At 69.2% G+C, this 12,845-nt stretch overlaps 4 protein-coding genes across 4 annotated transcripts; 2 read left to right on the top strand and 2 right to left on the bottom strand.

Moving 5' to 3' along the window:
* Nucleotides 1-69: 69 nt before the first annotated feature.
* Nucleotides 70-1,673, top strand: RHOBADRAFT_51163 (uncharacterized protein; the record flags this gene model as incomplete). The annotated part of the gene is made up of 5 exons (XM_018415690.1): nt 70-441; nt 534-543; nt 622-722; nt 794-985; nt 1,119-1,673. 5 exons carry the CDS (start codon nt 70-72, stop codon nt 1,617-1,619), a joined length of 1,176 nt encoding a protein of 391 aa, XP_018273333.1. The 3' UTR covers nt 1,620-1,673.
* An 18-nt stretch (nt 1,674-1,691) lies between these two features.
* On the bottom strand, nt 1,692-4,814 carry RHOBADRAFT_51162 (uncharacterized protein). Its single transcript, XM_018415689.1, has 2 exons — nt 4,771-4,814; nt 1,692-4,528 (listed from the first exon to the last, which is right to left on the bottom strand). The coding sequence occupies exon 2, from the start codon at nt 4,526-4,528 to the stop codon at nt 1,730-1,732; it is 2,799 nt and encodes a 932-aa protein (XP_018273332.1). The 5' UTR covers nt 4,771-4,814; the 3' UTR covers nt 1,692-1,729.
* Nucleotides 4,815-4,993: 179 nt separating this feature from the next.
* On the bottom strand, nt 4,994-11,417 carry RHOBADRAFT_51161 (uncharacterized protein; the record flags this gene model as incomplete). The annotated part of the gene is made up of 18 exons (XM_018415688.1): nt 4,994-5,122; nt 5,185-5,194; nt 5,271-5,320; nt 5,398-5,435; nt 5,505-5,700; nt 5,769-5,887; nt 5,960-8,678; nt 8,762-8,988; nt 9,064-9,089; nt 9,162-9,216; nt 9,302-9,829; nt 9,893-10,213; nt 10,337-10,482; nt 10,559-10,711; nt 10,800-10,927; nt 11,050-11,120; nt 11,205-11,272; nt 11,357-11,417. Coding segments are annotated over 18 exons (5,043 nt in total), but the record flags the coding sequence as incomplete, so codon positions are not given.
* A 467-nt stretch (nt 11,418-11,884) lies between these two features.
* Nucleotides 11,885-12,787, top strand: RHOBADRAFT_41274 (uncharacterized protein; the record flags this gene model as incomplete). The annotated part of the gene is made up of 4 exons (XM_018413849.1): nt 11,885-11,922; nt 12,037-12,058; nt 12,342-12,544; nt 12,628-12,787. 4 exons carry the CDS (start codon nt 11,885-11,887, stop codon nt 12,785-12,787), a joined length of 423 nt encoding a protein of 140 aa, XP_018273330.1.
* Between the last annotated feature and the right edge of the window lie 58 nt (nt 12,788-12,845).

The following is a 12,845-nucleotide window of genomic DNA, read 5'->3' as shown; positions in this document are numbered from 1 at the left end:
ACTGCATCCCTGTCGCAAAGAGCTCTACTCGCACCCGACGACCGCGCCGCACAAAGGACTCGCCGCGTCATGGCCCTCTCCTCGTCGTCGTCCCGAGCGGCGCACACGATCCCCATCTCGCAACGCCTTCCCCCGACCCTCGTCCAGCGCGCCCACCTCGTCCTCTTCAACGCCTCGTTCCTCGCCATGATCCTCGTCCTGCACGCCTTCCAGCTGTGCGCCATCCCCTCCCGCACGGGCAAGCGCCTCGCAAAGGAGGCGTTCGGCAGCGTCCTCGTCGCCATCGTCGCCCTCTTTGGCCCGTCCAAGCTCGTCATCACCGTCCAGAAGGACGACGGACCCGGTGGCGTCGCGCTCGAGGACCTCGTTGTGCGCGACGCGAGGGGCAAGGTCGTCCGCCTGCGGCTCGACCGCGAGGCCGTCCTCGTCTCGAACCACCAGGTGCGTCGTCGAGTCCTCCTGGTCGAGCACGTCGTCTTCTTCTCGGAGTGGGACTGACCTCGTAACTCCGCGTTGTTCTTCTCGTCGCACAGATGTACGCCGGTGCGTCCCGCTCTCTCTCCCTCGACCTCTGCGCACGAGCGAGACGCGGATCCTGACCTTCTCGACTCGCCTACACAGACTGGATCTATCCCTGGATCGCCATGTCTTACGCCGGCGTTGCCAACGGCCTCGTCATCGTCCTCAAGGCGTCGCTCGAGTGGGCCCCTCTCGTCGGTTTCGTGCGTCCTCGCTCTCTCTCTATTTCGCCGACACCGAGCCCGAGCTCACGCGAGACATCGTCGTACCACAGGCCATGCAGCTCTTCCGGTTCTGCTTCATCAACAACACGACCAAACCGCTCGACAAGTCGAACCTGGTCCCGGTCGCGCGAGAGGCGAAACGGCGCGGCGAGCCGTACCAGTGCCTCCTGTTCCCCGAGGGCACCCTGTACTCCAAGTTGACGAGGCCCAAGAGCAAGGCGTACGCTGAGAAGGTCGGCATCGTAAGTCGGCGACGTTCCTCTTTCCTCCTTTTTCTTCCTCCCTCCTTCCCCGGCCCGAGGCGACCGAGCGATGCCGCCGTCCCCGAGCGAACGTCTCTCGTGGATGATACTGACTCTGTCCTCTCGCCCGCAGCCCGACACGACGCACGTCCTCCTCCCTCGAGCGACCGGCCTCCACCACACCCTGACGGCGCTCTCGGCCGCCCCGGGCGCGCCGTTCCCGTCCCTCACCCTGTACGACCTCACGATCGGGTACGCCGGCGTGCCCGCCCAGGGCTACGCCCAGGACTACTACCGCCTCCAGACCCTGTTCGGGTACCGCGTCCCGCCGCCGACGGTCCACGTGCACGTGCGGCGCGCGCGCGCAGCGCACGACGTGCCGCTCGACGACCGCGCCGAGTTTGACACGTGGCTCCGGCGCAGGTGGGACGACAAGGACCGGCTCATGGCGCACTTTGGCGAGCACGGCCGGTTCGAGGGCGCAGAGGGGGTCGGGGACGAGCGCGCAGAGCTCGACATCCGGTTGAGGGCGGTCGACTTTGCGCGCATGGGCGTGTGCGTCGCGACCGTGTGTGTCGCCGTGCGGGCGCTGTGGTGGACGTGGAGCGCGGTGGGGAGCGTCAAGGGTGGTTGAGCGGGTCGAGCGCACTCTCTTTCAATCGCAGCACTGCCATCCTTTGCCTCTCAACATCTCGGTGTCTCGAGAGACGCTGCTGCGAGGCACGTTGTACGAGAGAGCGAGAGCTACTCGTCCTCCCGTCCTGCCTGCGCACGAGCCTCCCTCGGCGGCGGCCGGCCCCACTGCGGCCTGCGCCTCATCGTCGCCCGCTCGCCCCTCCTCCAGCTCTGCTGCCCCATCTCGCTCAATCTCCTCGCTCGTCCGTCCTGCCCCTCGCCGTCCCCCTCCTCCTCTGCTCGCCGCCGCGCCGCCTCTTCGTCCTGCTCGGGGAACAAGACCCGGAGCGCCTCGCGGCTGTGGGGCGCGCGCATGGCCTCGGCCAAGCTCGCGCGCTCCTCGTCGGCGCGGCTCCCGCCCTCGAGCTCGTAGATGGCGACGAGCGGCGCCGCCTCGGAGCGCAGGACGCGCGTCGGCAGCGCGCGGAACGGGTCGTGCCGCCGCGGGCGCGCGCCGCCGCTCGACGAGGCCGAGAGCGAGAGGGACGACGGCGTCGACGAGAACGAGCTCGACGACGACGAGGGCCCGAGCTGTGCGGCGAGGTGCGCGCGCGACTCGCGCAGGAGGAAGACGCGCAGGGCGTGCCGCCCCCAGCCTCGGACGTACGCTCCTCCCCGCTCGTCGCCCTCCTCGGCGCGCCGCTCGAGCGCCCTCCCGCGCTTGACCTCGGCGGCGTACAGCCACAGCATGCTCGTGAACGCGTGCGGCGGGACCACCCACCCTTTGCGGCCGTCGGTGCGCGACAGCTCGGCGGCCCACCGCGCGTTGCGGAAGACGCGCTCGGCGAGGCCGGTGCGCCCGGCGCAGGCGAGCGCGTGCAGGAGCGTCGTGTAGAGGTACGGCGAGCGGCCGGTCGAAGGAGGAGCGCGAGACGCGCCGTCGCGGTGCGCCGAGAGGAGGCGCGAGGTGGCGTCGCTCGCGGACGGGGACGACGACGAGACGGCGTTGGCCGTCAGGTCGAGCTCGGGCAGGAAGCGGAACACGAGCCGCTCGATCTCGTCGTTCGACGCCGTGCGCGCGACGTGGCTGATGAGCGTCGGCGCCGTGCGCTCGGACCCACTCCCTCGCTCGTCGTGCTCCTGCGCCCGCCTCAACGCCCGCTCGACGCCGCGCTCCTCGCCGCCGTCGAACGCGCCGAACAGGACGTTCTCGGTCGCCGCGCTCGGCTTGAGCCCGAGCTCGTGCATGCGCTCGAGGACGGCGAGCGCGACCTCGGGCGACTCGAGGCGGTGCAGCGCGTACGCGAGGAGCGCGTTGAGGTCGAACAGGCCGAGGGCGAGCGCGCGCCGCGCCGCGTCGACCGACAGCGCTGCGCCGAGCGACGTCACGAGCGTCGTCGACGCCGCCGCCGCCGACGACGACGAGTCTAGGACGATTTCTCGCCCGACGACGTCCTCGAGCACTCGCCGCAGCGCCTCTCGCGCCATCCTCGCCGCCGTAACGTGCGCCCGTGCATGTCGGCGCCTTGTTGAGCCACGCTTGAAGAGGAGCGGCGACGGCGCGTCGGGCACCTTGACGAGGAGGTGGACGAGCGCGCCGATCGCGCCCGAGCGGTCGGCCTTGGCGGCGCCTCGAGGACCCGGCTCATCGCGAGCGAGGCGGGCCCACGAGTCGTCGAGCGCTCGCGCGAGGTGCGCGACGGCGCCGAGTGCGGCGAGCGACGGCACGGCGGCAAAGTGGCGTTGGGCGTCCCGCATCTGCTTCGACAGGCGACGGACGGCGCGCACGAGCGACGTCGGCGACTTGGTCGGGTCGTCGAGTTTGGCGAGCCAGTCGGCGCAGAACTGGGCGGCGACGTCGAGCTGCTTGGCGTGCAGGGCGAGGTCGATCGAGCGCGAAAGGGCCTCGGGCGTGCGGCGACGGCGCAGGCGGGAGAGGGCGAGCGAGATCGAGAGCGCAGTCGAGGCGTGGGTGCGGTCGCGGGCGATGTGAAGGAAGAGGCGGTCGAGGGAACGGGCGGGGAGGGATGCGGGAGGTCGCAGGGACGTCGCGGCGGGCTCGCCTGCCGCGACGGCGCCGAGCGACTCGGAGGGCAAGGTTGCGCCGTCCCTGCTCCACGCCTCGACGCTCGGCGACGCGGTGCGCTCGCGCGGCCGCTTGGCGAGCGCGACTCGCGGCATCGACGCCGTCGGCGGCGTCCCGCCCTCGACCTCGGCCGTGGCGCGGTCCCGCTCGACGCGCTCGTCCCACCTCTCGGCAGCGCGCTCGTCTCGCGAGCGAAGCACCGCGCCCCACATGACCGTGTCGAACTGGAGCGCGTGCCGCGTGATGCGGATGGCGACGGGGAGGAGCGCGTCGGCGGCGGGTGAGGGTGTCGGGGTGGCGAGAAGGCGCAGGATGGCATGCAGGGCGGCGGCAGCGGGTAGCCTCCACACCCAGGTCTCGGGAAAGATGAGAGGGGTGGGTGGGGACGAGGAGGATGAGGGCGAGGGTGGATCGGGGAGGAAGAGCTTTGGCTCCTGGTTGACGAGGTGGAGCTGCCGGAGCGTGAAGGCGGCGTCCTGCGGCGAGGCCGGGATCTGTCGGCGGAGCTGTGCGGCGAGGCGGAACAGCTGCAGGTTGGGCGGGTTGGGTCGCTGCAGCGGCTGAGCGAGGCTGAGGGTGCCGCGGTTGTCCTGGGCGGCCTGCTCGGCCTCGGCGGTCGCCCGGCTGGTGGCTGCTCGCGCGCCGATGACGGGGATGAAGCAGGTGGCGAAGCTGATGGTGCCAATGTGGACGAGGAGGAGGGACGGCGACAGGGCGGCTCTCGGTCGGACGAGGGACGGTCGAGGAGGGGCGAGGGTCGAGAAGCCGGGCGAGCGCTGCAGTGGCCGGCTCGCCGGTACTCGCCGTGGTCTTGCACCGTGTAGTAGCCCTGCCGAGCGCATCTGTAGAGCGGGCAGAGAGCGAGAGTCAGGCTCGAGAGACTTCATCGCCAGCTCGCGTTCACTCCCCCCGTCCTCCCTCCGTCACGGCACTGCTGCACTCGCCGCACGATCTAGGCACTCTGGTGGCCCGCATATCGATCTGGCAAGCGCGAGCGCAGGCCCGCAGGCTTGTGCTGCTGCCGCCGGCTCGAGTGGTCGCGAGGGGAGGAGATCTTGGGGGCAAGGGAGAGCGAGGGACGCACAGTAGCTGCTGCGACGCTTGCTGCCGAGTCTTCTGAGCCTCGTGCGACCACTGTGGGCTGTAGCTGGCTCGGGTCGGATGCGAGAGGTGACAGGCAGAGGTTCGATCGCGCAGCGTCTCTCGAGCCGGCGACGACGAGAGCTCACTCTCTGCAGGCACTCGCGCTTTCGGGCTGCTCACGGGGTCTACATCTCTCCGGGTGCCTCCCCGATCAACGACGCTGAGAGGAAAGACGATGCGGCTGCAGCTGCGAGGTGAGGAGAGGGGAATCGACAAACGGCGACGGGCGACGAGGTATACGACACGGCGAGAAGGGGGCGCGGCCGGCAATGCGACCATGAGGGCGAGGGTATGGACGAGGGGAGGCTGGGGGAATAAGGGGCTTGCGAGAGGGCGGGTCTAGCTGGCGAGCGATGGGTCGATGGCTGCGAGCGGGACGTGCGCGCGAGGTCAGGACGCTGACGGCGACAGGCCGACAAGGAGATATGCAAGGCGACTCACCCTTGATCCAGTCGAGCATGTCGCGTAGGGAAGGGGCAGCGAAGAAGTAGCTGCGGCGGGAAGGGTGCAAGGTCAGCCGGACTGAGAGCCGAGTCGAGGAGCGGGCCAGGGGAACGAGACGGCGCACCTGTTTTGGGGGGTGAAGATGGCAAATGCGTGCTTGCGCTGCAGAGACAAAGGACAACGAGGTTAGTGGTCGAGGACGAGGAGAGGCAGGGAGAAAGCGGGACGCACCTCGAGCATCTGCTCGATCTCGGGCGACTGCTCGACGCGCACGGTCGACACGTTGATGACGGCCGCCTCGTCGACCTCCGAGTTGGACGAGTAGACGTAAAGGTACGGCCGGCGCAGGACGAACCAATACTTGCGCCACTGGTTGCTCGTCGGGTCGCGCAGGAGCGAGAGGATGCCGCGCTTGTTGACGGCCTCGCTGCGGGACAGGGGGGGACGGTGTCAGGCACTGTTGCTCCTTGAGAGAGAAGGACGAGAGGGACGTACGACCGAGAGACAAGGGTCGACGAGCCGACGAGCTTGGGCGGCGACGGCGAGGTCATTGGCGGTGACGGCGCCGAGAGGTCAAGGACGGCGGCGACAGGCTGCTCACGCTCGAGCGACACCTGCAGGCATGTGACGTCAGTACTGCTCGACGAGGGGAGGAGACGAGAAAGAGAGAGAGAGATTGGGCGCACCTCGCCGGTCGGCCCGAAGCGTTTCTGCCAGAACGCGAGCACGAGGTTGATGCGGTCCTCGGGCCTCGCGTCCTCGACCGTCGGCAGCGTGAGCTCGTACGCGCCGAGCACCGCCCTCGTCCCCTCGACGTCGGCCGTCCTGCGCTTGGCCGCGCTGCTCGAGTCAAAGTCGCGCACGAGCGACAGCCCTCGGGGCTTCCACCCGGCGAGGAGCTCCTCGCCGCGCACGTACGTCTCGGACGTGTCGAGGCGCCACACGTCGCCTGGCTTGCGCGTCGTGTGCGGCCGCAGGACGACCGAGAAGACGGCCGACACGCGCGACAGGAGCTTGGTCGAGTTGAACAGGGTGAGGAGCTTGGACGGCGACCGCGAGTCGCGTGACGAGATCGTGACGGCGATGTCCATCGAGAACAGGACGGGCGAGGTGCACCCGGCGACGTCGACCTCGAACGAGAGGCGGATGAGGGCGCGCGAGCCCGACGGCGTCGACCGGTTCAGGTGCGGCGAGTCGTGGACCGAGCTGTCCCACGCCGCCGCGAACGAAAGGGTCGCGATGCCGTCGTTGGCGTACTGCGGGCGCGGGGTGCCGATCCCTCGCAGCTCGGCGTCGGCGGCCGACGTCGCGGCGTGGGTCCGACCGCGCGAGTCGAGCATGCGCACGTTGCCGAGCGACACCTTGGACACGCGCCGCCAGGCGAGCGCCCGGCCCGAGTTGTGCGACAGCTCGAGGACGAACCGGCGCTGGATGCCCTGGCGCAGGAAGAAGGCGCCCGAGTCGAGCGCGTTGGCCGAGACGACCTGGACGGGCACGTACTCGCCCGCCTCGCCGAGCTCGCGGATCTCGACCCTCGCGAGGACGTCGTGCTGCTGCTGGCCGATGAACTCGGTCTCGGGCCGCCTCGTCACGTCGCCGTTGGCCGGGTCGCCTCGCACCGGCGGCGCGTTGGCGACCTTGGCGAGGGTCGGCGCGTCGCGCGCCTCGTCCCAGCGCTCGATGCGGTCAAAGTGCGGCAGGCGGACACGTGCAAAGAGCGACACCTGGCCGTACGACTCGGACAGGTGGCGCAGGACGTCGGCCGTGAGCTTGACCTCGGGGCGCCGCTCGAGCTTGACCGCGCTCGCCGGCGTGCTGTCGAGGTCGACGGGCTCAGACACGAACGTCTCGTCGTCTTCTGCTGGCGCACCGAAGAGCGTCGCCGTCGAGAGCTGGAGGTGAACCGCCGCGAACTCGGTCTTGCCGAACCCGGACACCGAGTCGACGACGACCTCGAGGACGAGCGTGCCGCCCTCGACGAGCGCACCTTGTCGCACGTTGCCCTCGCAGACGCCGTTGGCATGGCCGTTGGTGAGCGAGGCGGACGAGGACGAGGGCGGGTTGCGGATCTCGACCGGCTTGAGGCGGAGCCGGCACGAGCCGATCGGGTCGGCGATGTAGGGCGAGTAGACCTGGAGCGTCTGCGTCGACGGGAGGCCTCGCGCGAGGGGCACGAGCGAAGCGAGCGCCTGGCCGACGAGCGAGAAGCCGCCGGGCGGAGGCGGCGACTCGTGGAACGGGTCGTCGGCGGTCGCGGCGAAGTGGCGCTTGTACTCGGGCTTGTCGAGCCACTTGTACGCGTTGCGCATCTGGACGAGACGCTGCTCGAGCTTGGACAGACTCCAGATCGACAGGACCTGGTCGCGGCGGTCGAGGACCTTGACGCCGACACAGGGCTTGAGGCACGCCGCGAGCGCCGGGTCGCCGACCTCGTCGATGTCGCCGAGTCCTGCGACGCGCTCGCTCGCCGAGGTCGGGACGTCGCGCTCGACGGCGACGAACTGGAACGAGACGCCCTTCTTGAGCTCGCGGCTCATGACGTTGACCTCCTTGAGGACGACGGCCTGCGACAGGGCGTCCTCGGCCATGCGCACTCGCCGCCTCGTGCGCCACTGGGCGACGACCTTGCGCGCGAGAGGCTCGTGCGCCGGCTCGAGCCGGGGCCACTCGTCGAGCAGGTCGGCGAGCTCGTCGGCGGCCGAGTCGCCCGTGCCGGGCGAGGCGGCCGAGCGCAGCTTGGCGATGCGGCGCCGCTGCGCCTTGAGCTGCGCCTCGAGCTGCTTGACCTTGTCGTGCGCGGCGCGGTCCTTGTCGCGCTCGGCCTCGGCCTGCTCGAGAGCTGCGGCGGTCGAGCTGCTCGAGAGGGTCGGCGTCGCGAGCGGGAGGTGGTCGTCGGCGTGCTGCGCCTTGTCGCCGTCGATCGAGAGGTCGGGGAGGTGGCTGAGGGTGAGGGTCGAGTCGGCGAGGCTGGTCGGGTCGGTCGCCCAGGTGCCCGTCGAGAAAGGCCGCCCACTCGCCGACTGCTCGCGGTCGTCCTCGTCCTCGTCGTCGCCGTCCTCGGTGACCGAGTCCATGAAGCTCATGCGGCTCTCGGGCCGGTCGCTGCCGCCGCCGAGGCTGCTCGCCGTGCGCGAGTGCCGCACGCGCAGGATGCTCGAGTACAGCCTGCCGAGCTCCTCGTCGGGCAGCTGGTCGAGGTTGACGTCGCGCCCGTTGACGTTGAGCCGCGCCGAGACGGCCTCGCGACGGGCGAAGGACCAGTCGGCGGCCTGGTCGGCCGACGCGGGCGAGTCGGGGCGGGTCGCAGGCGACGACGACGTGCCCGGCTCGTCGTACGAGTCGACGAGGGGCGAGCGGAGCGGTGTCGGCTTGCCCTCGCGAGCTTTGCGGACCTCCTCGGGGTGGCTGTGGCAGGAGGGGGGCGGCGAGGTCAGTCCAAGGTGCCGGAGGGGGGGGAGGACAAGGAGGAGGACCGAGCGGCGACGCACTTGAAGCGGAACGTGTGCCAGTCGCCGAGGATGACGCGAAAGCCCGAGTGCAGCTCCTTGGGCTTGGTGGGCGAGATGCGGAGGCCGTTGACCATGACGATGCCGTGATCGCTCGCGTGCAGGAAGACCTTGTTGTCGGCCGTGCACTCAAAGTGGCAGTGCTCGTCGAGGATGTTTGACCCGCCGAGCTTGATGTCGGCAGGCTTGTCCGAGTCGAGGTTACCGACCTGCGCACGGGGACGCAGCAAGGTCAGTCTTGCGGCAAGAGGAGGGGGACGAGAGGAGGAAGAGGATGGGCGCACCGTCGTCTTGCCCGGCTTGATCTGGTCTGCGGGTCAGGGTCGAGAGAGAAAGAGAGTCAGATGCGTCGGCGAGAAGGGAAGAGAGGGCGAGGACGCACAGATGAGGCACTCGGCCATGAGCGGGTCCTCGGACAGGTTGACGAGGTGAGGAAGCTGCGCGACATCGACGAGGCTGGTCAATATCTGGTCGGCGGGAGGGGAGAGGAGAGAGAAGAAGAGAGAGAGAGCGCGGGCACACCTTCTTGGGCGTGTGCACGCCGACCATGTTCTTCTCGATCGTGATGCCCAAGCTCTCGAGCGCCTTCTCGCGCTCGACCTGCACCTCGCGCGTCTTCTCGAGCTTCTCCTCCCACGTCTCGGTGACGCTCGCCATGAGCTTCTCGCTCGCGTCGAGCTGGTCCTGGAGCTCGGCCTTGCTGATCGTGCGCAACTCGCCCGACGCCGTCTGGTACTGGACGAGCTGCTGCGACGCCGGGACGGCCGCGTCGAACGTCGCCTCGCCGCCGAGCGAGGGCGAGTAGGTGCCGGACGACGAGGCGGACGGGCCGGCGATGCGCGAGCGGAGGAGGACGAGCTCCTCCTTGAGCTCGCGGATGAGCTTGGCGTTCGGGTCCTCGTTGACGACGGCCTTGTTCTTGATCTTCTTGGCCTGGTCGGCGTACCGCAAGGTCGACAGCGTCTCGTCGTAGTCGGCGGGCGAGATGGCGGCGATCATGGCCGTCTTCGAGTTGCCGCCGAGCGAGTCCTTGAGGAGCCACGTCAGGACCTGCGCGCAGCTTGCTCGACGTCAGTGCGGCTCAGACAGGAGGGAGAGAGCTGAGGGACGCACCGAGTCGCGGTACGGGATCTTCTCGGCGGCCGCCTTGGCCTTTGCGCCGCTCGCCGAGCTCGCCGCCGCGAGCGCGCTGATGACGCGCCCGAGCGTCGTCAGGCTCTTGTTGATCTGGGCGCCCTCCTTGAGCCGAGTGCCCGTCGCGCCCGTGCTGTTGGCGCGTTCCGAGCCGGCGAGGTCGACGAGCGAGATGCGCGACACCTTCTCGCCGACCATGGACGTGGTCGGGTCGAGGCGCTTCTGGGTGACGAGTAGCGTGAAGACGGCGTGCGAGCGCGACGACGTCTCGTTCATCTGCGTCGCGGCGACCGTGCGGGCCTGCACGAGGGGGAGAGGCGTGTCAGTGTCCGCAAGGTCAAGGGAAAGCGGCGAAGGTCCCAGCGCATCCCGTCCCGACCCTCGCTGCGCGGAAACCAGGCACTCGAGGCACCGACGACGCACCTTGGTCCCCTCGTCCATGAGGTGCTCGATGTCGTCAAAGTTCTGCACGGCGCACTTGGACAGGTTCTCGACGTAGGGCCCGAGCGTCGGGTGCTCGCGGACCTTGAGCGCCGCTTTGCTCGACGGGTTGAGCAGGTCGCGGACCTCTGCGGGAGCGGGAGGCTGTCAGTACGAGGGGCACGATAAAGAAAGAGAGGGAGGGAGAGAGAGGCGTGGACGTACTCTCCTGGTAGATCTCGGTGTACGACACCTCGACCGTGAACGTCGTGTGGTCGTCCGACTTGTTGCCGATGCGGACGAACAGCTGCTCGCACAGGAGCGGGATTATGCCGCGATCTGCGCCGTAGCCCATCATCGAGTACGACTTGCCCGAGCCTGTGTGCGCGCGCGAGAGCGGGACGAGGGGGAGGAGGTCAGGACGGGGGACGGGTTCGAGGGAGGGACGAGGGATCGAGGGGCGCACCAGTCTGGCCGTAAGCGAAGAGGCAGCAGTTGTAGCCGTCGAACGAGTGGTTGAGGAGGTCCTCGCCGAGGTCGTCAAAGAGCGTCTGCTGCGAGGCGTACGCCGGGTCGTCCTTGGAGCATGCGGACCTGCGGGTTGGGCAGAATCAAGCGTGGGTCAGCTCGCTACTCTAAGAACCACATCGCTTCGACCGCCCTGTTGGTCTGTAGGGCGAGGAAGCGAGAGGCTGGACGGGCGAGAGCGGACGCACCAGTAGCTCTTGTCGAACGCGAACGACTTGACCTCCTTCTCGGTGATGCGGCCCGACGTGACGTTGGCGGCCTGCGTACAACGTCGATCAGATCGAGCACACGCAGCAGGACGAGCTTCCTGCGAGAGCAGACGGCTGAGCGAGAGGGAGCGCACCTCGGGCGGGTCGAGCATCGTCTGGTTGCCCTGCATGCGGACGAGGCTCTTGGCGCCGCGTGCGAGTTCTGTGCGGGGCCCATAAGAGGACGATCAACTCGCTGCTGTGCGGGTTGATGCACACGGCGAGAGGGCGGACGAGGACGACGCACCTCGCGAGTTGAGGGGCCGGCATCGTACGACGACCTTGATGTTGCCGCTACCTGCGCTCATCGTGGCGGCTGCAGCGGTGGTGCGCGAGTGCGCTCAGCCTGGCGGCGGCGGTGGGCGTCGACGAGGGTTGGCGGAACGAGGTGCCGGCGGCTCGAGGTGGGGAGGAGCGGCCTCGGTTGGCGGTGCGAGAGCGGGTCGCGTGTGCGCGCTCGGGCGTGTGGTCGAGGTCGTGGGAGCTCTGCGTGCTGGTCTGGCGTGGACCGAGCCGCGTTGGAGCGTGGTGGAGCAAGGCCGCGGCGGGAGGAGCGTGTTGGCCGGTCGACGCTGCTGTCGTCCTCGTCTCTGAGCGTGATCTGGCTTGATAGATCTCTCATCCATAGTCTAAAAACACAGTCTGCCTTTCAGCTGTCCCTCTCGAGGCGGTTGAGCGGTCACGAATCTTCATCTCCCTCCTCCTCAACTTCCAACGAGTTGGTCGCTTCCCACCGCTCTCGCTTCACCAGCTCAACCCAGGCTCAGCTCTAGCCATGTCCGACCACGGCTCTATGAACGGCGGCGACGACGAGTGCGTCCCCTCTTCTCCCTCCTCTCTCTCCCTCCCCGCCCTCCTCGAGCTCAGCCCCGCGCATCTCCCTCGTGTCCAGCACCCCGTGCTGACCTGCTCCCTCGCCTGACACAGCCACTACGACCGCAACGAATACGTGAGCTACCCCTCCTCGTGCCTCGCCGTCCGAGCTTCGCCCCCCAGCAACAGCACCTGCACCGCCTGCCTCGACTCGTGCTCGGCCGACGCCCTGGACCCGCGCGCCGCCGGCTAGAGGGAGCGAGCAGAAACTGGGCAGCATGACGAGCGCGTGCGAGCCGCAGAGCCGAGCGCTTCCTCGTCGACAACCTCCTGCCTCCCAGCACCGCCTCTCCGTCTCTCTCGAGCGCCCCACTGACCTCCTTCTCCCCCCGCCTCCCTCCGCCACGCACCCCTCGTAGGACTACGACAACGCCGAGGCGGCGGCCGAGTTCCTCGACGAGCAGGCGCAGCTCGGCGGCGGCGACCAGATTGTCGAGTCGGGCGAGCGCGTCGGCGGCGACGGGCCGGCGCCGACCGAGGGCAACAAGGAGCGCGTCACGACGCCGTACATGACCAAGTACGAGCGGGCGCGGATCCTCGGCACGAGGGCGCTACAGATCTCGTGCGTCTCGCGCTCTCCCTCTCTCGCTCTCGGGCTCTCGGGCCCTCGACTGACAGACCCTCGCCCTGCCCCGCCCGACACAGCATGAACGCGCCGGTGCTCGTCGCCCTCGAGGGCGAGTCGGACCCGCTCCAGATCGCCGAGAAGGAGCTCGCGGCGAAAAAGATCCCGCTCGTCGTGCGGCGCTTCTTGCCCGACGGCTCGTTCGAGGACTGGCTCGTCAGCGAGCTGCTCACCGAGTGAGCGGAGCGCGTCGAGGGCGGGTGGCGGACGAAGAGGGCGAGGGCGTGTTGTACGATAC

This window comes from Rhodotorula graminis (genome assembly GCF_001329695.1).
Source record: "Rhodotorula graminis WP1 unplaced genomic scaffold RHOBAscaffold_2, whole genome shotgun sequence".
Taxonomy (NCBI): domain Eukaryota; kingdom Fungi; phylum Basidiomycota; class Microbotryomycetes; order Sporidiobolales; family Sporidiobolaceae; genus Rhodotorula; species Rhodotorula graminis.
The sequence above is the reverse complement of the archived record's forward strand: the minus strand, read 5'-3'. Positions and strand labels throughout refer to the sequence as shown.

What these genes read in the sequence shown, in the direction of transcription:
- RHOBADRAFT_51162 (XM_018415689.1), bottom strand. Translation starts at nt 4,528, where the DNA reads ATGCGCTCGGCAGGGCTACTACACGGTGCAAGACCACGGCGAGTACCG.